The sequence below is a fragment of the Rana temporaria genome, chromosome 7, assembly GCF_905171775.1.
Source record: "Rana temporaria chromosome 7, aRanTem1.1, whole genome shotgun sequence".
Taxonomy (NCBI): Eukaryota; Metazoa; Chordata; class Amphibia; order Anura; family Ranidae; genus Rana; species Rana temporaria.
Window position 1 is genome coordinate 163,155,839 of NC_053495.1, and position 27,924 is coordinate 163,183,762.

The following is a 27,924-nucleotide window of genomic DNA, read 5'->3' on the forward strand; positions in this document are numbered from 1 at the left end:
ACTCCTGCATTGGGACTCTGTCACATGCACCCCTGATGGATACTACTTCCAGGAAACTAGTCCAGAGAAATGATGTGACACACATTAATTACACGGGTTCTGAGGCGAATTTAATGCAGATAAGGCACCAAGTGAGTTTAATTACCACCTTAACCACTTTCTTACTGGGCACATATACCCCCCTCCTGCCCAGGTGAAATTTCAGCTTCCGGCACTGTGTCGCTTTAACTGACAATTGCGCAGTCGTGCGACGTGGCTCCCAAACAAAGTTGGCGTCCTTTTTTCCCCACAAGTAGAGCTTTCTTTTGGTGGTATTTGATCACCTCTGCGTTTTTTTTTTTTGCGCTATAAACAAAAAAAAGCATACATTTTGAAAAAAAATAAAAAAATGTTTTACTTGTTGCTATAATAAATAGCCCAATTAAAAAAAAATGTTTCTCAGTCTAGGCCGATACGTATTCTTCTACATATTTTTGGTAAAAAAAAAAAAATCGCAATAAGTGAATGGTTTGCGCAAAAGTTATAGCGCCTACAAAATAGGGGACAGAATTATTATTTTTTATTATTTATTTTTTTTACTAGTAATTTCGGCGATCTGCGATTTTTATCGGCACTGCGACATTATGGCGGACACATCGGACACTTTTGACACATTTTTGGCACCATTCACATTTATACTGCGATCAATGCTATAAATATGCACTAATTACTGTAAAAATGTGGCTGGCATTGAAGGGGTTAACACTAGGGGGTGAGGAAGGGGTTAAATGTGTGCCCTGCATAGTGTTTCTAACTGTGGGGGAAGGGGACTGACTGGGGGAGGTGACCGATCTGTGTCCCTATGTACAAGGGACACAGATCGGTCTCCTCTCTCCCTGACAGGACGTGGATCTGTGTGTTTACACACACAGATCCACGTCCTTGTCTCTGTAACCGCCGATCACGGGTGCCTGGCGGACATCGCGGCTGCCAGGCACGCGCATCGGCATCTTAGTGATGCGGCGGGCACGCGCGCACCCCCCCAGTGGCTGGAGACCGGAGGCTAGGGTTGCCACCTCATCCCTTTAAAAAGGAACACATCTGAAGTACACAGGTTCTGTGGCTGATTAAGGTGGTAATTAAACTCACTTGGTGCCTTATCTGCATTAAATTAGCCTCAGAACCTGTGTAATTCAGATGTGTTCCTTTTTAAAGGGATGAGGTGGCAACCCTACCGGAGGTCGTATATAGACGGCCTCCTGGAAATTAAGATCCACACTGCGGCCGTATAAAGTCGTACGGCCGTCAGGAAGTGGTTAATCCATCACAGAACCTGTATAATTAATATGTGTTCCAGTTTAAAGGGATGAGGTGACAACCCTAGTGTACACATAGAAAGAAAGTGGCTGAAAGATGCTGTAAGATATTAGCAGCAGTGCAATGCAAAGAAGGATAAAAAATAAGTGAACCCAGAGTTTTATTAAAAACAATCAAAAAAACTAAAAATTCTTTATAATACACAGTGCTTTAGAAAATTAAATGTCATCTAATTAGGGTTTAGATCTACTTTAAATCAGGGTGGGTGCAGACAATAAATTACAATGGGTGTCTGGTCTAATAGACTGGTTAAATTGCATGTTAGCAGCCTTTCCTACTTCAGAAAGTGGTACAAAATTGTTAATTGGTCTGGAAATATAATCAGCTGTGGCAATAGATGCAGTGTAATATAGATTGTGTCTCAGATACCATATGGCTCACAGCAGGTGATACACGTGATCAGACTCTCTGCTGGTGCATAGGAATGACTGCAGCAGCAAACAGCAGACACCCTTTCCCCCCACAGATTCTTTGTTGGAGAATAGATGTGGTTCTCAGATAAAGGTACATACACTTGCAAGAGATATGACAATTGTTACATAGTTAGTCAGGTTGAAAAAAGACACAAGTCCATCCAGTTCAACCTCAAAAAAATAAACAAACAAAATAAAAGACACAATACAATCCCATACACCCAACTCCATACCCACAGTTGATCCAGAGGAAGGCAAAAAACCCCAGCATTTTACAGTAAATGCGTTATAAGAAGGATAATCCTGGCATAAAAACCTATGGTTCCAGACACAGGACTGGCACAGAATTGTTAGAATTTTCATCTTACCGTGTTTCCCCCAAAAATAAGCTTCGGTCTTATATTAATTTTGGCAACAAAAGACCCAGTAGGGCTTATTTTCGGGGTAGGTCTGTTCGGGGTAGTTGTCTGTCAGGAATCCCCACCTTGAACAGAGTTAAAATGTTGTGCTCGCCCCCTCCCTTGGACTACAGGAGAGTCAGGACGCCCACTAACACACAGCTTCTTTCTCTATCTGCAACGTAGAGAGCGTCCTGACTCTCCTGTAGTCCAAGGGAGGGGGCGAGCATGACACTCCACACCAGGGAGAAAGCCTTGCATTACTGTGTGGAGTTACAGACAGAAGAACAGGAAGTGAGGATTTCTCAGAAGAAATAAGGACATTTAAAAGCAAAACCGAAGGATGAGGTAAGTGAAGGAGGACTGCACTAAGGTAAAGGAAACTATTTAGGAAAAAAAAATTGTACCTTTACAACCCCTTTAAGGTGAAAAAACACAAAGCTTTACAACCCCTTTAATTATAGGTATAGGATTGTGTATATGATGTTTATTTTTTATTTTTTTCTGTTGGTTGAACTAGATGGACTTGTGTCTTTTCAACCTAATTATGTAACTATGCAAATGCAGTATCTATGTCACTTCCGTTAAACTAGCAAGCCACAAAATGCCAATATATTTGAAAATTCCATGTTCCAAGTTTATTTTTTCTCAGGGAGTTTTGGATAAAAACCATAGAGACACTGATGCAATTTAGCCAATCCTGGCCTTGGTCGTAGCAAAGTATGGATGGCTCCCCCTATCCTTCTTTAACCACCAACCAACCAAGGTAGGCACGGCAAGGATACTGTAATCACTGAACAAGATTATCTACATAATGCAAAAAAAAAAATGATCATGATGTTTTTAGATATGAGTGATTTTTATTTGGATCATGTGGGTAATCCAGTTTAGTGCCTACCATTATCCTTGCCTTGCCCTCCTTGGTTGGTGGGTATATATAGAGAGGGTGTCCTGCACCATCAAGCTGTAACCGTGTGCAATATTCATGGTCATGGGATGGTTGAGGTACAGCCCACCAAATGCAACGGGGGGGGGGGGGGGGACATTTCTGCCATGCAGTGCCATGGCTATGTATATTCCCGGACAGCTGCCTTTGCAGCTTGGGGAGGCAGTTGGGAGTGGTTAAAATGCTGCCTCCTGCCTAAATGTGACCATGATTATGTGTTCAACGTGTGATGTTTTTATTTTTTTTTACTTTGTGTGATCATGAGACAGGGGGGGTTTAAGCCACTTTCTTTTCTGCTGACTGAATATGCAAAATTATACAGCATACCTGGGGTCTCTTTGATGCCCCTTAACAGACCCGGCCAGCACTCTGAGGCCCCGTACTCACGACCAAACATGTCTGCTGAAACTGGTCCGCAGACCAGTTTCAGCAGACATGTTTGGCCGTGTGTTGGCCCGAGCGGACCATTTTCGGGCGGATCGGACAGGTTTCCAGCGGACAACTGTTTCCTGGACTTGCTTTAAAACAGTCCGCTGGAAACCTGTCCGCCCGGACATGTACGGTCGTCTGTACAGACCTACCGTACATGTCCTGCCGCCCGCCATCCCTCGCATGCGTCGAATGACTTCGACGCATGCGTGGAAGCATTTTAAAGGCGGGCCGCCCACGTTGCCGCGTCATTGTCGCGGCGACACCGCGGACACGCCCCGCGTATTGTTTACGCGCGGACCTCTGTTCGATGGTGTGTATAGCCATCGAACAGAAGTCCCCGGGCAGTCCCCGGCCAGACATGTCTGATGGAAACGGTCTGCAGACCGTTTTCATCGGACATGTCCTGCCGTGAGTACAAGGCCTTAGGCTTCATTTCCATGGACGTTTTTACAGCCACTTTTTTTCGCCTTTTTTACAGCTTAAAAACGCCTGTCCGTGTTTTTTTTTTTTTTTTTTTTTTTAACTGGAGCTCAAAAACGCTGCGGTAGCATTTTTGCGCGTTTTTGAGCGTTTTGAGCGTTTTTTAACATCTGGCGTTTTTACAGCTATAACGCTGGAGCTTCAGAACGCACTGGTCCTGTTTTTTTTTTGCAGCTTAAAAACGGCTCAGCCATCTACAGCTCAAAAACGTCATGGTGGGCATGAGGCCATAGACTAACATGGAGAGCCGTTTTTAGGCTGCAAAAAGCGCTCAGAAAAGTGGCTGTAAAAACGTCCAAAAACGTCCATGGAAATGAAGCCCTAGAAGGCCAAAACGTTCAGCTGCTCAACACTGGGCCACTTCTGCCTAAAGGCTTTGCACCCTATACCAGTCCATGATTAGGGGGCAGATCCTCGTACAGCGGCGCATTTATGCGCCGGGCGTAGCGTATCTAAGATACACTACGCCGCCGTAACTTACTTTTTTTTTCAAATCCAGAAAGAATCCGCGCCGTAAGTAACGGCGGCGTAGTGTATCTTTGCCGGCGTAATGGTGCCTAATTCAATTGCTCGAAATTAACCCGGAACAAGCCAATGCTTCCGACGGTGACGTCATTCTACGCAAATCCCTATACACGAACGACTTACGCAAACGACGTAAAAATTTCAAAATTCTACGCGGGAACGATGGCCATACTTAACATTGAGTATGCCTCATAACAGCAGCTTTAACTATACGCCGGAAAAAGGCGTACGCCTGTCGGATCGATCCCAGATGCCGTCGTATCTTGTTTTGTGGATACAAAACAAAGATACGACGCGGGAAATTTAAAATTACGCCGGCGTATCAAGAGATACGCCGGCGTAATGCTTTTGTGGATCTGCCCCTAGGTCTCTTAGGTTCCCCATACTAAGCTCTTTGGACCAATCAGCAGCCATAGGCAGGGCAGATTTGACCTTTCCTGCACTGCTGAACGTTCATGGAGGTGCTCTGCAAAGTCTGGATATCTCCCAGCTATTAAATAAAACATTTTAGACTGTCTACATTATGGGATGTTTTTACATTTTGTGTGATAGTTAGTAGTGTATTATAAATGAATTAAACAGTATAGAGCTACAGCATCAAAGCAAAGACTCACAAGAACAATAAAACACTGCTACAAAGCAGTCAGTTTAAAAGGCAGGACATTAGGTATGCAATTTTCTCTCAGTTCACTGACAGTGATACAAGTCAATAGAACAAAACATCTCCATATGTTTCTTTCTCCTTTTGTGTTATATTATCATTATCACCGTCTTCTTATAATAGTTCTCTGCATGTATCTAATCCTCTGTCCATAACACATCACTGACAGCAGAATTCTGGCACAGAAGCCGAGTAATTTAAGCCTTTATCTTTTAAATAATTAAAACTGGAAATAAAATTAGAAGCTAAAATCATAACAAATAATCAAGTATGTGGTGTAAAGCTGTGAGCGTCCTGTAATTGAATTTATCTCTATTTGTCTCTCGTCAAAAACAAAACACTGTTAAAATAATTAGTTTGCAGCAAAAAAGATACTTGAGGGATACAAGGCAAGGCAAAATATGCCAGGTAGAGTGTAAACCATGACAACAAATTAACGCTGGACAACCACATGCCAATACAAACTCATACAGCCACATCTTCCATTGAGTCAGCAGCCGACTGATCGTGGCGGACCTGATCAGACCGGCCATTGTTCACTGAGGCTGCAGATGACAGCGGACATGTGATCCAATCCGATCTGCTAAAAACAGACGGATGGACATACATCCACCATCTGTCTGGTGGATCGGATGACAATCAGATAGAAACGGCCACACGGACCTGACATCCGCCTGCTCAGCAGGGATCAGCAGAGACATCCCCCGCTGAGCAGGTGGATCCGCTTGGTCGGAGGGGCCTAACAGTGACTGCACAAGTTTCAATCTAAATGCTATGATAATCTTGTAGCACGTGTTGCTGATGTTTGGGTCCCCTATTCCTACACCCTCTGACACACCAAGGCTAAAGAAGGAGGTTTTATTCTGGGAAATGATCCCCACAAAGCAACATACAAAATAGCAATGATAGATAGTTTTGTACACCTCAAACAATGAAAGGACTTTTTAAAGTGTCTTTGTACCTGAACCCTGAATCTAGAGAAGTCCTAACTTAAGGGGCAGTACTGGAAGCTAAAAGGTCTTTATGTCTCTCAAACGCCCACCCCCCCAACAACAACCCCCCCCCCCCCGACCAGCCAGTTTACTATTTAACATTGGGCCCCAAAGTTCCTGCATTAGAGTGTTCAGGCTTAAAGTATATGTAAACTATCACCTTGTAAAATAATCTATTCTGTTCAAAATAGAAATAAAATGCAAAATGTTTATTTTTTTTTCTCCCTTTTTATCAGTGATTTCATACCCTCTGTCCTCAGCTGCATATGAGCTGGGGGGAGGTGAACCTGCAGTATACTGAGCTTCCCAGTAAAAGACTGTGAGTTGGGGTTGTGTCAGGACAAGATTGATCATTGGAGGAGAGCAGGCTGAGCACTGATCACTGTATTGGTGTCACTGGTTACCAAAAAGTGTCACGTAGTTAGGGGTATCAGAGTAAAGGGGGCTGAATACAAATATTTTTCAGATATTTATTTGTAAAATATTTTGAAAACCATTCATAATTTTCCTTCCACTTCACAAATATGTGTCACTGTTTGTTGGTTTATCGCAGGGATAAGCAATTAGCGGACCTCCAGCTGTTGCAAAACTACAAGTCCCATCATGCCTCTGCCTCTGGGTTCATGCTTGTGGCTGTCAGAGTCTTGCTATGCCTCATGGGAATTGTAGTTCTGCAACATCTGGAGGTCCGCTAATTGCATATCCCTGGTTTATCGTATAAAATCCCAATAAAATACATTTACGTTTTTGATTGTAACAAAATGTGGAAAATGTCGAGGGGTATGAAAACTTTTTCAAGGCACTGTAATTGCACACACTGTGATTTTTTTTTTTTTTTTTTTTAGAAATTACAAACAATGGCACACATACTATAAATGGTGAAATAACCCTGTGATAAAAAGTAAGCAATTAGCAAAACTGTGTGACACTCACAGTACAGAGATCCAAATATTGACACAAAACATAAAAAAACTTATATAGGTTGTTAAAAAATTGCAAAAATAAATAAATAAAACTATCCCCTGTGGAGTCACCACTCTGAGATCCACACCACTCCACTTCCATCATCTGATCCACTTTCTGTGAGCCCAAGGCATTATGGACACACCCCGCCTGGAGAGTTTTCCATCACACCAATATTTACTAACAGCACTTTTAAACGCAATGGTGCTCAAGCAATATTGATGAGTGCTGCCCTGTCTAGGAGTAATGACCATCAACATAAAAAAAAAACAGGAAGACACTATGACATCATGTGATGCGACCAGCCAGATAACTGCAGGTATGTAGAACGTGCTTTTAAAAAAACTAAAGCTGGCCATACACCTATAGATTATCTGCAGATTTTCTATGGTCAGATGGAAAAAGTGGAACAGACTCCTCGATCTATGCTGAACTGTATGGATGGAAGAATCTCCCACTGGCCCAAGCTTCCATATCTTGCTAGTCGGCCCCGCTGGCTCTCACAATACTTGAACATTCTGATTGGATGCAGGCTAGGTTGAAAGCCAGTGGGGCCGACTAGCAAGATATGAAAGCTTGGGCCAGTGGGAGATTCCTCCATCCACACAGTTCAGCGTACGTGAGAAATCTGTTGCACTTTTTCGATCTAACCTTAGAAAATCTGCAGATAATCTATAGGTTGTGGTGGTGGGACCCTGTGTGACCTTATAGATTGCTGGTTAACGCCATATTTTGGAGAGAAAGACACGCTGATTGCACAGATGTGTGTTTGGCTATTTAGTTCTGACCTGACTATGGCTCAGGGCCCCACCCAACAGACAGGAAGTCTGTTCTTTGGAGTCAGGTGGACACCCATCCCTCTGAGAGGAGTCAGAGGCTGCATGGGCGCAGCCAGAGTATGCATGTCTGCAGGAGGCAGATGTCATTGGTGATTGAGCACCAAGGCGCTGATCAGGAGTAAGCCAGGAGAGAGCTTAACTGTAGAAAACTCTGTTAGCTAGATTCACATAGACCGCCCTAACGTTGCGGCGGCGTAGTGTATCGTGTTTACACTACGCCGCCGTAAGTTAGCGAGGCAAGTACATGATTCACAAAGTACTTGCCTGCTAAGTTACGGCAGCGTAGCGTAAATCGGGCGTAATCGCGGCTAATTCAAATTCGGCTGAGGGGGCGTGTTTTATGCTAATGAGGGGTGACCTGACGTGATTGAAGTATTTTACGAACGGCGCATGCGCCGTCCGTGTACATGTTCCAGTGTGCATTGCGGCAAAGTACGCCGCACGGTCCTATTGGATTCGACGTGGACGTAAATTACGTCCAGCCCTATTCACGGACGACTTACGCAAACGACGTAAAATTTTCAAATTTCGACGCGGGAACGACGGCCATACTTAACATTACTATTCCAGCTATTTGATGGAATAAATTTAGGCCTGAAAATGCCTTACGTAAACGGCGTATCTTTACTGCGTCGGGCAAGCGTACATTTGTGAATCAGCGTATCTACTCATTTACATATTCTAGGCCGACCGCAATGGAAGCGCCACCTAGCGGTCAGCCTAAAAAGTACACTTTAGGATACGACAGTGTAAGAAACTTACGCCGCTCGTATCTGAGCCTAATTTAAGCGTATCTGGTTACCAGAATACGCTTAAATTTGCGTCGGTGCAGATTCAGACTACTGATACGCCAGCCTAAGTCTTTCTGAATCTAGCTATATTTGTTCTGAGGAGCAGACTTAAGACCTGAAACAGCCGGATGGCAAGAATGAAAGCCAGGAGGCTAAAGTGTTGAGTATGCAAGATACAGTAATGGTGGAACCCCCCTGTGAGGGCTTCTGATGTATTTGTGAACTTTTTGTGCTTTTAAATAAAAGTGGGCTACCAGGTTCTTAAAAATTCAGTTCTGGACTGGCGTACTCACTAAAAACGCACCTACCACTGGAGTCTGATCACCCCAATCTTACAAGGTGTATGGCCAGCTTTAGTTTGCAGATTGGGAGGGGGTGGAGGTAGTTAGGGATGGTCTTACCGAACATGGAGTTGGGCTTAAAACCATCTTCATAAATTACAATTTTAAGGGCAGCTCCAATAAAAAAAAAAAAAAAAAAACTTCTGGTGACGCCATTGGTGTGCTGAAATACCAGCCAGCTTTTTATATCTTTTGATATCTTTAATATCATAACTTGGTTTGTAATGTAGCTTGCCAACAGAGGAGCAAAAGTAGTAGACATTCAGACAACATGTTTCCGTATTTTTCCTCGTGTTCTCCTTTAAATAAATACATTTGTAATGTGTGTGTAAATTCAAATGACAGTTTCTAAATGCAAAAAGAACTGCACTTGACCTTTTTGTTTTCAATAAAATAAGATGTAGAATTGTCTGCCAGTAACTGGTTCCACATCCTTAATAATTGAGAAAACAAAAAATTGTGTTAAGTGTACTAGTCCAAAAAATTATTACTATTTGAAATCCTCAGACATTGTTCACCAGCTTGAAAGCAGATCTTAATAATCACATTTCTAAGCAAGAATGCCAGTAAACACTTTGTTTAGGGATTACACGCTTTGTGTGGGAAGAGATGACTCTTGACTGTCTAAAGTGGTTTTGTTGCATATTTGTCATTTGGAAATGTTGCCATGGCTTATTTGTTTTTTGAAAGATGTTTTCTGTATTTGTAAGGTAGAAAATGTTCTTTAAAATATATTTCCTTTGGGAATAAAATGGATCTAATCTTAGTTTAGTGGACATGGTTCAAACTCATCTGTTCTATTGTCCGTAACACAACTTGGAAAATACTTCAGCTTCTTTGCACAGGGATGGACAACCCATTTGTGCAGACAGCTAGACAAGGGAACGCTGAAATTTAAGGGTCCATTTATTGTAGATGTTGGGTGGATGTGTTCTGGACCCCCTCACATTGCAATGTAGACCTGAAACTGTGCTCTTTATAATATCCTATCATGGTTTGCAATATTCAAGTTGTTATAGGCAGCAGGTACCTGCTAAATTTCTGGCCTGGCCAGCCCCGAAACATGCAATATTTCTCCAGGCAATTAGTGACTATGGGCCAAATCCTCAAAGATCCTGCCTAACTTATCTTTTCCCATTTAAGTTACACTGCCTTAAAATTTCTACCTAAGTGCCCGATCCACAAAGCACTTACCTAGAAATTTCAGGCCGTGTAACTTAAATGTCTCCGGCGCAAGGCGGTCCTCTTCTGCAGGGGGCGATGACAATTTAAATGAGGCGCGCTCCCACGCCGGCCGTACTGCGCATGCTTGTGACATCATTTTCCCGACGGGCAGCGCGCGAAATTACGTTACGCCGGGCTTTGTGGATTGCGACGGGACAATAAAGTTGCGTCGGGTAAAAAAAAAGTTACGCGCCGAAAAATAAAATTCAAAATTTTAAAAAAATCGCGGCGATCGAAAAAAAGGTCTGTTTTTACAAGGTGTAACTAGTTTACACTTTGTAAAAGCAGAACTAATTTTACGTATGCAAACGTAAACTTACGCAGAAAACACAAAGCTGAAAGCTTTGTGGATCTCCGTAAGTCCTCATTTGCATACGCGAAGCAGCATTTCGACTCGAAATGCCCCCAGCGGCGGATGCGGTACTGCATCCTAAGATCTGACAGTGTAAGTGTCTTACAGATGTCAGATCTTCTGCCTATCTTTGGAAAACTGCTTCTAAAGGGTCAGTTCCAAAGATAGGCACAGGGATACGCAGGCTGAACAGCAGTTCCGCCTGCGTATCCCTTTTGAGGATTTGGCCCTATGTGTTCGTACTTGGACAGTAGTTGAATGAGGGACTCAAAATGTACCCTGCATGTGGGTTCTTTATTGACTTTGTCCACTGCTGCTGGGTATTGGCTAGCCTGTCTTTCCTGCCCACCTTAGTTCTTTAGAGCGCATGTGTCAAACACAAGGCCGTGGGCTGAATCCGGCCTGCAAGGCCATTCCATGGGGCCCTCACACCACTCCTGCAGCTGCAGCACCCCATTCTTCTCCCCATCCACCTTGTTTCAGTAGTCAGTAGCAGATCCTGTGCCTCTCAATGCAACATCAGTATTCCTTTTTCTCCGCCTCCCCTGGTCTCATCATTCAATTTGCATCAATGTGAACCCAGCCTAAAAAAAACTGTTACTATGGTGGAACAGAATTTGTTCCAGCTAAACCTCAAGGGGTATATTTACTGTATTACATGATATATACTGTATGTGTGTGTGTGTGTGTGTGTGTGTGTGTATATATATATATATATATATATATATATATATATATATATATATATATATATATATATATATTGGTGGTGAAAGGTGTCACATCCAAAACTCATAGATAATTTACCATAGAAAACTAAATACATATTTTTTTAAAAACTGACTTAAAAATCTGTATTTGCCCAGATAGCAAGCAATTGAGCTGCAAGTTTGAAAATGACTTGCTAAACTATAGCTAGACTTGTCAGGCTTCACAAGTTTGTTGCACAATTGCAGCAAGTCTGCATTGCATAACTCCAGATCAACATTCTCTGCAAACATTCTGCAAGTCTGCTGCAAGTTCTGGGTAAGTTATGTTGTATTATAGTCATCCCACCACATGGGGTCACTGTGACTTGCAGAGCTTTTACTGTAGACTCACCACTGCAACTTTGCTCTTGCTAGAGACTTGCTACGCACATTTGCTACAAATTGAAAAAGTGTCAACTAGAAATTGTGCTTCAAGTCAGCGCAGTCTTAATGCATGGGCACACCTGAGCACTGCCCAGGGGCCCCATGTGCTTGGGGACCCCATGATTGTCTTGCATTACATCATACTTGCACACTGTCCTGGATTTTCCGGGCCAGTCACACTTTTTACTAAGCTGTCCCAGAATGGCCGTGTCCCAGTACTGTGCCCTTCTGCCTCCATCCCTGTACTGTTCTCTTTGTGTTGATTAGTCTTTGATTTATGGAATGCTTTTTATATTGTTTAAAATATATTTTATTGAAAGTACAAATAAATATATGTTTAATCCTATCAACTATTTATACTTTTATTCTTGAGAGTAGGTGCATAAATTGGGGCAGGCTGGTAGGGGCCCAGTGCATTACTTTTCCCAGGGGCCCACAATGCAATTGAGACCTGCCCTGCTTCAAGTGCTCTGCAAGTGTATAACTTGCCAGTGAAAATGTGCACAAAGTTGACACCGTACACACGATCGGAATTTCCGTTGGGATAAACTCCGACGGATTTTTTAGACGGAATTCCATTCAAGCTGTCTTGCATACACACTGTCACACCAAATTCCGACCATCCAAAAACCGGTGATGTGCAACACTACGATGAGCCTAGAAAAATTAAGTTCAATGCTTCCGAGCATGCGTCAACTTGATTCTGAGCATGCGTGTTTCTTTTCTCTGTCGGAGTTCCACACAGACGTTCGGAATTTGCAATAGAATTTTTTTACATTGGAAAAAAAGAGAACATGTTCTGTTTCTAAGTCCGTCGGAATTTCCGATGGAAATAGTCAGATGGGGCGCACACACGGACAGAATATCCGATGGAAAAAATTCCGTCAGACTTTTTTCAGCTGAAATTCGGATTGTGTGTACAAGGCATAACAGTTCAACACCGCCTCAAATTTGTGGCAAGTTATCCTTACTATCTGGGTGGTTGTCTATGGCAGTGTTTCTCAACTCCAGTCCTCAAGGCGCCCCAACAGGTCATGTTTTCAGGCTTTCCATTATTTTGCACAGGGGATTTAATCAGTTTCACTGCCTTAGTAATTACCAGTCATTTCATCTGAGGGAAATCCTGAAAACATGACCTGTTGGTGCGCCTTGAGGACTGGAGTTGAGAAACACTGGTCTATGGTATATTATCTATGGGTGTATTTATAAAGCAAAGAAAATGACATTCATCAAACATTGGTGATTGCTTCACCTGCAGTAAATGTTTGGTAAATGCCCCTAAAATGCCCCTAAATTTTGTGTGTATTCCTAAACTAGACAATATATCCTTTAAAATATGGAAAGATAGAATGGTCTATGTTCAGAATTTGGGAGAAAGGGTAAGTTAGAAACTAATATATTGGTAAATTGCTGGCCATTTTGGTGTTACAATTAAAATATTGTAATTTTGTTTACAATAATAGTTGGGCACAATTTCACAATCTGTCTTGGATGTCTATTTTCCTTCATAAAAAAAAAGGCGGACAATTAACAGAAGTGTAGGCATGCCCTCTGGACTTACATTTCTCATTCTTTTGCTCTTGGCATCCTACAGGGAGGATTTACATAAAGTCGATGTAATGAACTATTGCCAGCAGAATGCCAGCCAATGCCTGCGCTCAGGGGGCCCGAGGAGCCGCGACGACGCTCTGCTCTGGCAGGTGCTGCTGCAGATGTGTCGGCAAAATGGGGTACGTCGCATGAAACACTACAAATCTGCCTCCCATTAGCGCCGAACAAATGTCGCTTTGCAACATCCATGGAGTGCTGTTTCAACCTACATTTATAGCGCAGTCGATCATATATTATGTAAATATGGTTCTCCTTAATTAACATTATGCAGATTCCATTTATGCAATGTGGGCTTCAGCCAACAGTTCTGGCTTACAGTAATTAATTGCTTTGTTTGCAATACAGCGTGGAGGAGATTGGAAAAATTAAACTGACGATTGGTTTTTAGTTAATGTTTAACGGATGTGGCATCTAGTTTCTATCAATTTTTGAGCCTTTTCAGTTCATTTTATTGTTAAAATTTGAAATGAGGACACATTTTTTAAAAAAATAAAGATCAGCTGAAACACCTTTCTGTTTGTTGAGAAGCAGGAGAGCCACAGGTGAATACTAGTACATTGATCATAGAAAACAATTACTTACTAGTAACATCTGAGGCTGGGTTCACACTATACTACACGACTTTCATCCTACTTTTCACTGCTACATCAGTCCTACATTGATCCTACATTGGTCCTACATCCATCCGACTTTCAGGAACAGGATACTACTTTGATCCGACTTTGTGATAGTCTGACTTGTTCTTTGACCAATCAAAATAAATCCCAGAGTGAGATAAATTCCTTTTACTGCTGCTGTAATCACATAAAAGAAGAAAAGTGCGGCGCAAATTAACAAAATAATAAAAAATGATAAAATGTGCAAATGTCCAAGTGCAAATAAAGTGTCCTTTATATAAATAAATAAATCCAGCAGGGGTGAGAGTGAAGAGAGACACAGAGGAAATCCACCACCAAGGTCAAGATGGACTCTCACCTCATAGCTTCGACCCATAAAGAGTCACAAAGCATATCAGCATCCAAAGCATCCAAAGTTAAGACCAGCCTCCAATCTCCAGTATAACACCAAATCGCATAGATATCCAAGGGTCACCATAAAAGAAAGACACAGGATCTAAGTGCTCTCTGTATGAACCAGCAATATTTAATAAGAAACAGTAGTGCACTTACATTTAAAAACACTCTAAGCCGAGTGCGAGCAAAGCAGCATGTACAGGCAGTAATCCAAACACAGCGGCGATGATCGAGGGTGACGTCCGTGCGTAACTCCTCCCCCTTCGTACGCGTTACGTCCCGTGGGCGGGACTTCCTCAGCGTCGGGTGAGAGAGAACGCCGGACGTCCATAATAACATAAAATATATAGTGAGAGCACGAGTGAGCGGCCAATCAGGAAGCTCCCGGTTGTAACCAATGAACATATTCAATGGCCAGCAACATCCGGGGCAAAGGGCGCTGCCTGTCAGATTAATCAGAGATGAGGCCAATAGAAAAACTAAACGGCCAATAACTTCCATTACAGAAGTCATAACTCGATTGAAATTCGACAGCCACTCGAGAAGAGTCTCAGGATGTGGCCAGGAAAGGAAAAAACTAAACTGGGAACACATCGTGGACTGGGCACAGAGTCAGTAAAACAAAAAATAAAAAATATATAAAATGGAGAGGCATAATTAATTAATTAATACCGGACTAACACTGAATGGAAGGAAAAAGAAAAAACCAAACAGTAGTGTCCAATGGCTCTCATAAATAATTTAATTAGCTGGATATAGAGTCTATATAAAATCCCCATAAAATTTAATTTTTGGACGACGAGTCCAAAAAGCAAAGATCTCATTAGGGACTGGTATTTTTAACCTCAGTGGCACTGTGCTTTCTGAGGATGAAATACGTGTCCTTGATCGAGGTTTGAAATTTGCCCCAATTAGGAATTTGAATAAATTCCATACGTATGTTAATGTACAAAAATATGTACGGGGGCTCAATATGAAGAGGTACTTCCTCTCCAACCCTATCCAAAGGAATGTTCCCTCATCTTTTGTACAACATACTAACCTAAGGAACAAGTCTGTTTTCAATCCCCAAGGACAAGATACTAGACATCTTGATGTTTTCAAGAATCTAGTTTGTAAAGATTTGGATGATTTAAAGATTAAAAATGTACGTGACTCATACCACATTAAAAAGGGTATTAAATCATTGGAGCTCAGGAACGATATCGTAATCCGCCCCGCGGACAAGGGGGGTGGCCTGGTTGTGCTCAGTAAAACATACTACCAGGAGGAGATGACCAGGTTACTTAGTGATAAAGATACCTACCTATTGCTGAGAAGCGACCCGATGGTTCAATTTAAAAATGAGTTACATTCTCTTGTGGAAAAGGGGAGATCTGAGGGGGTTTTGAATAAAAAGGAAACATCCTATTTGGACCCCTTCTACTGCCGTACACCTATCATCTATTTTCTCCCTAAACTTCACAAAAATCCTGATCGGCCTCCGGGTCGTCCCATAGTCAACGGGATTGACTCTGTCACCTCCAGACTTGGCCAATATTTGGACCATTTCCTTCAGCCGCTGGTATCCAAAATGGAGGCCTATTTACGAGATACAAAACAGGTGATACAAATTTTAGAGACTCTGCCGTGTACTAAAGATACTATCTTAGTCACGGCAGATGTTGGCTCACTTTACACCATAATCGATCATGAAGCAGCTATGGCTTCGACCATTTGGGCCTTGAATGGCACTGATTTGAACAGACAACAGATTCATTTTCTTTTGGATAGTTTAAATTTTTGCCTTCTTAAAAATTACTTTTGGTACAATAGGAATTTTTATTTGCAGCAACGAGGCGTTGCTATGGGCGCTCGGTTTGCTCCCAGTGTGGCCAATCTCTTTATGGCCCACTGGGAGGAAGATACGGTTGTTTAAAAATCGCACCCCCTCAGCTTCTATGTTACAAACGATACATAGACGATTTGATTATGATTTGGGAGGTGATCTGGCTAGTTTACAGCAATTTATGATTTACTTAATGCCAACACCAAAAATATTATTTTGACCTGGAATATTTCATGTGACAAAATTACTTTTCTAGATTTGGAGATTTTTAAAAATGAATCCAAGTTGAGAACTAGGAATTATTTCAAGACTACGGATCGTAATGGGTATATACCCCTGACCAGTTGCCATCATAGGTTGTGGCTATGTAATATACCTAGGGGACAGTTTGTCCGGTTACGTAGAAACTGCACATCAGAAATCGATTATGTCACACAATCTCAGGTACTTGCCAAAAGATTCATCCAGAAAGGCTACTCTTCCTCAGATATTAATTCGGAGATTGAAAAGGTGCGCATAATGAATAGGGAGGTTATTGTTTCAGATAAACCACCAGCTATATCAGCTGTTGAGCAGACTATCAATCACAAAATGGTGTTGGATTATAATATACAATACAAGAAATTTGAACGGATTGTTGCAAGACACTGGGCAGTGTTGAAAGGAGATGCTGTTCTGGGACCTACCTTACCAGATCGACCGCAATTTGTTTATAAGAAAGCCCCTGCTTTGCGTGATTTGATTGCACCGGGGGTCATTGACCCGCCTATTGTACCGAGACCGAGATTATTTAATTTTCTTTCTGGTTTTTATGCATGTGGCAGATGTGCCACGTGCAAACATGTGAGAAACAATGTTAAGAAACGTAAAAACCTACAGTTCCAACGGTCACCAGTAATGAGTACACTATAAAGAGCTTGTTACTTGTGACACTGAAGGAGTCATATACATGTTACAATGTGATTGTGGGCTTCAATACTGGTAGGTCGTACCTCACGTGCCCTACATGTCCGCGTTGGCGAACATATCAGTTGCATTAAACGAGGTGTGAAGACACATAGTGTGTCGAAACACTTTAGACGTTTTCACAACCGTGATCCTAAATGTTTGAAATTCTGGGGTATTGAGAGAGTGTCTCGGCATTGGAGGGGGGGCACTTTATCCGCCAGTTAAGTAGACGTGAATCCTATTGGATCTATGAGCTCAAGGTTGCCTCGCCTGGGGGTCTCAACGTTGAGTTCGATTTAAATTGTTTCATTTCTAACCGTTAATTAATTAAATTGTTTTATTTAATTTTATTTTTAATTTTAATTTTATTTAATGTTGTCTGTATTATTGTATCTCGTTTATAGGTATTTGTTACTGTTAAAGTGACGATGATTGAGGTTGACGTCCGTTTTTGTATATAAATTTATATATACATTATAAATTTTATGTGAATTTTTAATATATTTTTAATATATATAGTTGGCGTCTCTGTATAATTTTTATAAAACTATGTTTTTTACATTTTATGGGGAGTTTATATAGACTCTATATCCAGCTAATTAAATTATTTATGAGAGCCATTGGACACTACTGTTTGGTTTTTTCTTTTTCCTTCCATTCAGTGTTAGTCCGGTATTAATTAATTAATTATGCCTCTCCATTTTTATATATTTTTTATTTTTTGTTTTACTGACTCTGTGCCCAGTCCACGTGTGTTCCCAGTTTAGTTTTTTCCTTTCCTGGCCCACATCCTGAGACTCTTCTCGAGTGGCTGTCGAATTTCAATCGAGTTATGACTTCTGTAATGGAAGTTATTGGCCGTTTAGTTTTTCTATTGGCCTCATCTCTGATTAATCTGACAGGCAGCGCCCTTTGCCCCGGATGTTGCTGGCCATTGAATATGTTCATTGGTTTACAACCGGGAGCTTCCCTGATTGGCGCCTCACTCGGTGCTCTCACTATATATTTTATGTTATTATGGACGTCCGGCGTTCTCTCTCACCCGACGCTGAGGAAGTCCCGCCTACGGGACGTAACGCGTACGAAGGGGGAGGAGTTACGCACGGACGTCACCCCTCGATCATCGCCGCTGTGTTTGGATTACTGCCTGTACATGCTGCTTTGCTCGCACTCGGGCTTAGAGTGTTTTTAAATGTAAGTGCACTACTGTTTCTTATTAAATATTGCTGGTTCATACAGAGAGCACTTAGATCCTGTGTCTTTCTTTTATGGTGACCCTTGGATATCTATGCGATTTGGTGTTATACTGGAGATTGGAGGCTGGTCTTAACTTTTGGATGCTTTGGATGCTGATATGCTTTGTGACTCTTATGGGTCGAAGCTATGAGGTGAGAGTCCATCTTGACCTTGGTGGTGGATTTCCCTCTGGTGTCTCCTCTTCACTCTCACCCCTGCTGGATTTATTTATTTATATAAAGGACACTTTATTTGCACTTGGACATTTTGCACATTTTATCATTTTTATTATTTTGTTAATTTGCGCCGCACTTTTCTTCTTTTATATTTTGGGAATTGTTTTATGAATACATTCACAGTGCTGGCTTGCATATATTTCATTGATATTAATTTCCCAGCGCTGAATTTTTTCTATTTTCACTTTTGCTGTAATCACATGTCAGATGTCAAAAGTCGGATGGTTAGGACAAGGCTCCTACTTTGGTCCGACTTCAATGATATTCAATGGGCTGAAGTAAGATCAATGTCGGACCAAAGTAGTACAGGGAGCATTTTCAAAAGTCGGACCGACTGTGTAGGACCAGTTAAGACAGCTCTCATAGGGAATCATTGATTTTCACACATCATGCGACATGTGCTCCCAATGGTAGGAGCGTTTGTCGACAAGTGTGAACACCCAGGCCTCAAAGGTAGGTTCACCTTTTAATGAAAAAATGAAAAGGTTGAAACTAACGTCAAATATCCTGGCCAACAGTATTAATTTTGATGTAGAATTTGGATTTAGTTTTAGTCATAGTCTTTTGACAAAAAAATGCTGTTTTAGTTTAAGTTGTATTTTAGTCATCTGAATCGTTTTAGTTTTAGTCGCGGTTTTAGGTCTACTAAATCTCCAGTACAATCTAGTCGACTTAAAATCTAATGGGTTTAGTTATTGTAATGCATTATTTAGGCATTTCTCTAGAATTGCCAAACTCATTATATACCCTGGAAGTAAAAATCTAATAACATGTTCTTATTTATAGTATCAGGCTGGGTTCACACTAGTGTGAATTGGATGCGGCTTTCCCTGCATTCAATTCGCATGACAGGAAACTGTGACCGGTTCTCTATGGAGCCGGTTCACATATCTCCGCGGCGGCTGCGGAGCGAATTGTACAGGGGTCCTGTGCGTCTTTGGCTCCATTTCAGGACTGAATTCAGGCAAAAATTTGGGCCTGATTTGTCCCTGAAACGAAGAACAGGGACGCACCGGACCCCTGCTGTGAGCCGCATGCGATCTTGGTGTGAACCCAGCTTAGGGTTGCCACCTCATCTCTTTAAAGCCGAACACATATGAATTACACAGGTTCTGAAGCTAATTTAAAGTGAAGTTCCAAATAAATCAAATTTTGATTTATTTGTTTTTGTTTTGTTTATAAATATAGACATAGGAAATAGTTTGACACTTTATGAATATATAGGGAGGCCCCCCAAGGGCGGAGTCTAAGATATACCCTGGCTCTGGGTGGGGGGTAGCCTCTGTTCTGATGCACCTGGGGGATTAAAATGAGATAGTTGATTTTGTTGTATCTAGAGTGCATGGTTTTATGTTCTGGAAGAAAATGAACTTAATTGTATACCAGATTAGTATATAGATATGGATATTATGTTATATATGATGTCTGTAAAATGTATGCCTTTCTTCCTTTCAAATAAATAAAATATTAAATATGAAAAAAAATAAAGCAGAGTTCCACCCAAAAATGGAACTTCCCCTTTTCAGAATCCCCCCCCCTCTCCGGTGTCACATTTGGCCCCTTTCAGGGGAGGGCGGAGCAGATACCTGTCTGATACAGGTATTTTGCTCCCACGTCCGGGCATAGATAGCCGAGCCATCCGCGGCTATCTATCAACACGCAAAACACATTGATCCAATAAAAGTTGTAAACAAGTTTTGAAATAAAAAATTAAATAAAAAAGTCTGTGCAATTCATTTATATTCAAACAGTCCCAATATATTTTATTTTAGGTGAAATGCTTTATTTCTTTTTTTATTTCTTCTTTCTTCCACCACACCGCAGCAAAATCCACCACCAAATGTACTAAATGAGCTCACCAGAGGTAAAATGCTATTAACCAGCTAACGGCGCATTCCCCTCTGGGAGTAATGATCTGCAGCCTCAGCAAATTCCTCTTTAAACTCTCACGGCCGCCAATTTATATTTATATATTCAGGAGGAAGAGAGAAAAGCTTGCATGGTGTAAAATCATTAAAACTTTTTTATTCATAAAATCAATTCAAAAACTCAAATTTCCATGAGCCTCCACTGACACAAATGTAACCAGCATAAACATAGAACTGGGCTCACTACCACCCCTTGAGGACATCGGATGACAAAACATGTAGGACAGGACTTGAATGTGACGTTGCCACGCACGCAGAATCTGTTCTCGCGGCCAGGAATATATGAATTGCACAGGCATTTTTCTATTTTATTTTATATTGAAAAAAATGTTTACATCTATTATTGGATCAATATGTTTTGCACAATGGCACTTTGATATATGTGGACGTATTGCACTATAATGTATGTTGAATAGAATTGTTTATCATATATTTTATGAAACATACAGCACTAATATTAGGATAGATTATACATTTTAGCGCAGGACTGTCTTTTGATAACCTTATACTTTGAGTGAGTCTATGTTTCCACAAGACAACAGTGTTGCTCTGATTAATTTTTATTTTTAACTAATTAAAAATGGCACAGTTAAAAAATTCCCCTTGAAATCTTCCCGGAAGCACTGCAATGTTACACCCAGCAATGCAGAAGACACATACAGGTAATGTACATATGAATCTAACTTTGTTCTTTTCAGATACATTTTACAATCACTAATAGCAGATGATTTTTACAGGGTTAATGGGCCTGGACAGTATATGCAGTAGTTGCTTTCTAATGCCAATTAATAGGAAAAATAAACAAAAATTTCTTAAAAAACAACAAAAAAAAACACCTAAGAACAATGCAGTAGAAATAACTTTTCTGTAAAATAAAAGTTTTTATGGTGGTTTGTCAAGCTTGCATCAATTAGATTAATATGGACTAAGCTTGGAACGGCACTCAAAGCCAGGGATTCCATTCCCATGTTCTGCAGTTGAAAGGGTGCAGGCTGTCAGCATTCCCATCCAGCCAGTCAGTGGGCGGGGCAGAACATGTTGGGGTGTGGTTTCTTGAAGGAGACATGTAGGCTGAAGCCTCCTTATACACAATTTAATAATATTCTCCTTTTCCATTAGACTAGAGTTTTTCTGCGAAAAAATTATGTGCAGTAACCCATAAAAGCCAATAATTAGCCGTCTTTTATGGTTCTAGGTGAGATAAGGTTGTCACTTCTGCATTTGGACACCAGAGTTTTATATCAGATAGTATATAATGGAAACAGTTGTCAGGTGCTGGTTACATGTAGACTGGTATAAGCACAAAAAGACAACACTGGCTGCAACATACCAAATATTAAATGTTTAACCACTTAAGACCCGGACCAATATGCAGGTTAAGGACCTTGCCCCTTTTTGCAATTCGGCACTGCGTCGCTTTAACTGACAATTGCGCGATCGTGCGACGTGGCTCCCAAACAAAATTGGCGTCCTTTTTTTCCCACAAATAGAGCTTTCTTTTGGTGGTATTTGATCACCTCTGCGGTTTTTATTTTTTGCGCTATAAACAAAAATAGAGCGACAATTTTGAAAAAAATTCAATATTTTTTACTTTTTTTGCTATAATAAAAAAAAAATTCGTGACTACGACATTATGGCGGACACATCGGACAATTTTGACACATTTTGTCATTTTCACAGCAAAAATTGCTATACAAATGCATTGATTACTGTGAAAATGACAATTGCAGTTTAGGAGTTAACCACTAGGGGGCGCTGTAGGGGTTAAGTGTGACCTCATATGTGTTTCTAACTGTAGAGGGGCGGGGCTGGACGTGTGACGTCATATCAGGGAACAGACGATCAATGACACTGCCACTGTGAAGAACGGGGAAGGTGTGTTTACACACACCTCTCCCCGTTCTTCAGCTCCTCTGACCGATCGCGGGACACCGGCGACGGGACCCGCGGACCCGATCACCGATGGAGTCCCGCGATCGGTCCCCGGAGCTGAAGAACAGGGAGAGCTGTGTGTCAACACAGTTTTCCCGTTCTTCACTGTGGCGCTGTCATCGATCGTGTGATCCCTTTTATAGGGATACACAATCGATGACGTCACACCTACAGCCACACCCCCTACAGTTAGAAACACATATTAGGTCATACATAACCCCTTCAGCGCCCCCTTGTGGTTAACTCCCAAATTGCAATTGTCATTTTCACAGTAAACAATGCATTTTAAATGCATTTTTTGCTGTAAAAATTACAATGGTCCCAAAAATGTGTCAAAATTGTCCAAAGTGTCCGCCATAATGTCGCAGTTACGAAAAAAATTGATGATCGCCGCCATTAGTAGTAAAAAAATAATAAAAATGCAATAAAACGATCCCCTATTTTGTAAACGCTATAAACTTTGCGCAAACCAACCGATAAACGCTTATTGCGATTTTTTTTTAACGAAAAATAGGTAGAAGAATACGTATCGGCCTAAACTGAGGAAAAAATGTTTTTTATATATTTTTGGGGGATATTTATTATAGCAAAAAGTAAAAAATATTACATTTTTTTTCAAAATTGTCGCTCTATTTTTGTTTATAGCGCAAAAAATAAAAACCGCAGAGGTGATCAAATACCACCAAAAGAAAGCTCTATTTGTGGGAAAAAAAGGACGCCAATTTTGTTTGGGAGCCACGTCGCATGAAAGCGCAATTGTCTGTTAAAGCGACGCAGTGCCGAATCGCAAAACCTGGCCGGGTCCTTTAGCGGCCTAAAGGTCTGGGTCTTAAGTGGTTAACATACCCAGCATCATACAACATAGAACCTCCTCATGTGACGTATTTCACCCACAGAGGGGATTAATCTTTTGGTTATGGATTTCTCTTGGAGCCTGGACAAGTACCCAGTGACCAAGCCAACTCTGAGGCTTGAGAACAGAATTTATTATCTTTTCTGACTTATAAAGGCAAAAAGAGGCTCTACACTATAACTACAGGATGGGGCAAGGGTAAAGCTTGGTACACGTATAAAGTAATTTTTCGTTCAACCCAGCGGGCTAACGCATAGGATGTTGTGTGGCAATCCTAGGACTATCCGAACCCCCCCCCCCCCCCCACCACCCCCCCCAGCTAACACTGATCGTGGTTAGCCCATTGGCTTCAAATGCTGATCAGTATGCGGGGTTTAGAGCATGTCCCTTTGACAAAGAAAGGTTAGAAACGGACAACTGTACATGTCTCACTGAATGTCGGCAGGTTCTGAACTAGCCGATAGGGGCCAATATTCAGCCAGTATTTAATCCAGCCTTATTGGACCTAATTATTACCATCGCTACCCCTTAATGTATTGCTCCCTAGTTATTACAAATGGATGTATATAATGGAAGCTTTGTTGATGTATAACAGATTTATTTGATGCCTTATTTTATTGTGTATAATTTCTTTAGTGTATTGCTGGAACAGATGTGGCAGAGCTATTACTACAAGACTGTAAGCGGGAAAGGTACAAGAAGGTTCAAACAGACAATGACCTAATTTCTCTTACTGAGGATCCACTTCTCATACCTGATGGTGCTCAGGTAGATCTTCTGACCGGGGTGGCCCCATCTGCTGCCGAAACCTCTGCTCGGGCTGTGGAGAAGTTCACAAAGCTGTTGTTCTTTGGCCGCAAAAAAGCAAGTTGCCCACCTCGCAGTATAGGCACTATCTTCGATTCACACCCTGTATCAATTCCTGCTTCTAACCTCACTGCTTTGTAGAAAAGTCTGCCTTGATGATATTCTGTTTATGGTCTATTACTAATGGCACGCTAAACCTTTATTCCTTGTTATTGTAAACAATCTTTCTTGAACTTTCTTCTAGACCTTGTAATGTTGATCCTGTAAGACTGAATCTTAAACCATATGACTGTCTTTTGTGATCTTTGATGATCTTTCTTATTGAATAAGCTCAGTATGCAGTTAGATCTCAGTAGTGTGTTTCTGCTAATTGGATTTGTCTTGTGCAATACCCAGGAGGCTTTGGATTGGGCTATGAAGAGTCAGCTTTGGGGTCATGCACTGTTCTTGTCGAGTAAAATGGATCTTCGGACATACAGCTGGGTAATGGCAAGGTAAAGGGTATTTTAACTAATCTGCCATCATCCGTTTTTACTAACAGCTACAGACATGAAAGAATGAATATAAGCAGCAATTTAATAACAGAAAAGGGGAAAGGATTAACTTGTCATGTGGAGAAATTAATAGGAAATTCTCCTAATTAGAACTAAGACAGGAAGAAACTATAAGGCTGGTGATTACTTGTAAAGAATCTAGTTGGATGAGGACAGATAATTGATTGGACATCAACTGCACGGAAAATGATTGAATAAACATTGCAGTCCGGGTTGGGAATTGATCAGGCATTACTTGCTGATAGGCTTAACCTCTCAGCATGTTCTATCTCATCCCATTTGCTCCTCGGTATGGATGCTAATTTACTACTAATGATGGTTTTGATGCTTTTTCAGGTTTACCAGCACTTTGGCTCCCAATGACCCTTTGCAGACACTTTTCCAGCTTATGGCCGGGAGAATACCTCAAGCAGCAACAGTAAGTAAGGCATTTTCTTGGAAATACATGCTGATGACATGATTATATCATTCCATTCCATGAAGCAAAAAAAATAAAAAGTGTGTATTGCATGAATATTTATTTTATAGATCCAAGCAGGGATCCTTCTTATGCCGCGTACACATGATCCGAATATTGTACGAAAAATTTTGTCCGAGGAAGAATCGTCCGATAATCGGATTGTTAATACAGGGATTCCGTGAGCCGATCATGACAGTTCATCCGAGATATTATTATCGACATGCACGAAAATTTTCCTCGTACGATACCAGATCGTACGATTTTAGTTTGGTCAGTACAGTTGTCGTCCGAAAATACAACACAAATACATTACAACACATGACATCACTTCCGATTTTTTTTTTCCTATCATACGAGAATTTTCGTGACTTTAGTAACCTATTCAATTTCTACTTGCGACTAGTAAACGGAAAAAGTCGGACGATCTGTCGTCCGATTTTCGGATCGTGTGTACGTGGCACAAGGCTAGCACTGGAGAGTTAGGTGATTACCTATAGAGTGCCACTACCTGGAGAGAGCACCATGGTGGAGTGGAAATTGTCAATCTTACCATTAAAGTGTCAGGGCAAAATTGAAAAATAAACATATTCAGTGCTTCCCTGCAATACATTTCCTCATGTTTTATCCCTCACAGACCCTTACAATTACAGAGAGATACCCATGGATCTGCCAGAAATGCATTTAGCTCCCAGATCCTGATGTGGGCTAATAACACACAGCAGGTTTGTGCACTGAGTGGTATCAGCCCTGCCGAGTTATCATAGGCTAAACTACTCAAACTCACACACTGTCCCAGCTCTCATTCTGTAGTCCCAAGATAATTAGGAGGGTAAAAGGGAGTAGCCGCTCCAGGTGGGAACCTAGATGAATATCCTCCGTTGCAGACAACTCAGGTGCAGGCAATGCACTTAGCAAAGCAGGAACAAAAATTGTTTCTGGACAGTCGCACTCTGAACAAGTTGTAGCCTTTATTAAAAAAGGACAGCACTACAAGTCACAGCAACATAAAATATAACCCGACCAATGACGGGTTTCAGCACATAAAACTAGTGCTTAGTCAGTAGCTATGACTTAAGCACTAGTTCAGTGCGAACGCGTCAGCAGTCGGGTTTTATTATATGTTGCTGTGACTTGTAGCGCTGTCCTTTTTTTTTAATAAAGGCCTACAACTTGTTCAGAGTGCGGCTGTCCGGGTGTGGGGGGGGGGAAAAAAATTTTTGTTCCTGCTTTGCCAAGATAAATTAGGAGCCGAGGGCTAATATAGACTCCTTGAGATAATGCAGGGGAGTATATAGGATAAAAGTGATAAGAAATAGCTGTGCTGTCCCTTAAAGTGAGTACAATTATAACAAGCAGTAAGAGTTTTTTTTGAAATAATGGCAATTAGCTGTGTTATCCCCCTAAAGGGGTTGTAAAGGTTTCGTTTTTATTTCTAAATAGGTTCCTAGTGCATTGTTGGTCCACTAACTTTTCCTTCGATTTCCCTTCTAAATGTTTTTTTTTCCCTTTATTTTCTTTGTCTGAATTTCTCACTTTCTCACTTCCTGTTCCTCCTCAGTAAGCTGTTCTGGCTGACTAACCCCCAGCCAGAACGGTTCGGATGATGGGGGCAAGCTCACTGAGGACAAACAGGAATGAGAAATTCAGACAAAGAAAAAAAAACATTTAGAAGAGAAATCGAAGGAAAAGGTAAGTGAACCAACAATGCACTAGCTTAAAGGAACCTATTTAGAAAATAAAAACGAACCTTTACAACCCTTTTAAGGTGAATACAATAATCAAAAAACACTCACATGCTACAATATAAAGTGGCAACCGTTCATTTAAAGTGCAAAATGTGCTAAGAATATGGTGCTCCAAGTCTTTAGCCAAAAAAGAGTGCAATGCAGTGCTGAAAATAATCTTTGTGTCACCACTCCAGTGTCCTCCTAGGACCAAACTCACCAAAGGTTGTGAGTTTACAGTGGGGGTGGTCAAAGCATGCTTAGTGTCTCTGGTCCATTCCTCATTGAGGTCACCATCCACAGTACCATGGTATGTCATACAAAAGATCCAGAGGAAATATCATTGCATAACACTATTTATTAAAACAGTTCCAAATTTTAAAAATAGATGTACACACACAAGGTTGGATGCCTCCCCCTGGAACCTGGCATTATGTGCCATCAATGTATGTGGTTTTGGTTCTTCTCCCTGTCCCAGATGTGTATTAGAGCCAGCGTGCGTCTGCGCCCCTATGTGTTTCGTCACCATGAAATGTTTAAAGGGGTTGTAAAGGTACCATTTTTTTCCCCTAAATAGCTTCCTTTACCTTAGTGCAGTACTCCTTCACTTACCTCATCCTTCCAATTTGCTTTTAAATGTCCTTATTACTTCTGAGAAATCCTCACTTCCTGTTCTTCTGTCTGTAACTCCACACAGTAATGCAAGGCTTTCTCCCTGGTGTGGAGTGTCGTTCTCACCCCCTCCCTTGGACTACAGGAGAGTCAGGAAGCTCTCTACGTTGCAGATAGAGAAAGGAGTTGTGTGTTAGTGGTGGTCCTGACTCTCCTGTAGTCCAAGGGAGGGGGCGAGCATGACACTCCATACCAGGGAGAAAGCCTTGCATTACTGTGTGGAGTTACAGACAGAAGAACAGGAAGTGAGGATTTCTCAGAAGAAATAAGGACATT

The 27,924-nt window shown here is 41.3% G+C and overlaps 1 protein-coding gene across 1 annotated transcript in view; it reads left to right on the forward strand.

The window, feature by feature from the left end:
- SEC16B (SEC16 homolog B, endoplasmic reticulum export factor) overlaps positions 1 to 27,924 on the forward strand; it is a 269,950-nt gene that overhangs the window by 68,855 nt on the left and 173,171 nt on the right. The window contains exons 10-13 of the mRNA XM_040360362.1: positions 13,441 to 13,576; positions 24,068 to 24,295; positions 24,635 to 24,732; positions 25,129 to 25,210. Coding sequence (XP_040216296.1) covers positions 13,441 to 13,576; positions 24,068 to 24,295; positions 24,635 to 24,732; positions 25,129 to 25,210 — 544 coding nt within the window. The remainder of the gene's footprint in view (positions 1 to 13,440; positions 13,577 to 24,067; positions 24,296 to 24,634; positions 24,733 to 25,128; positions 25,211 to 27,924) is intronic.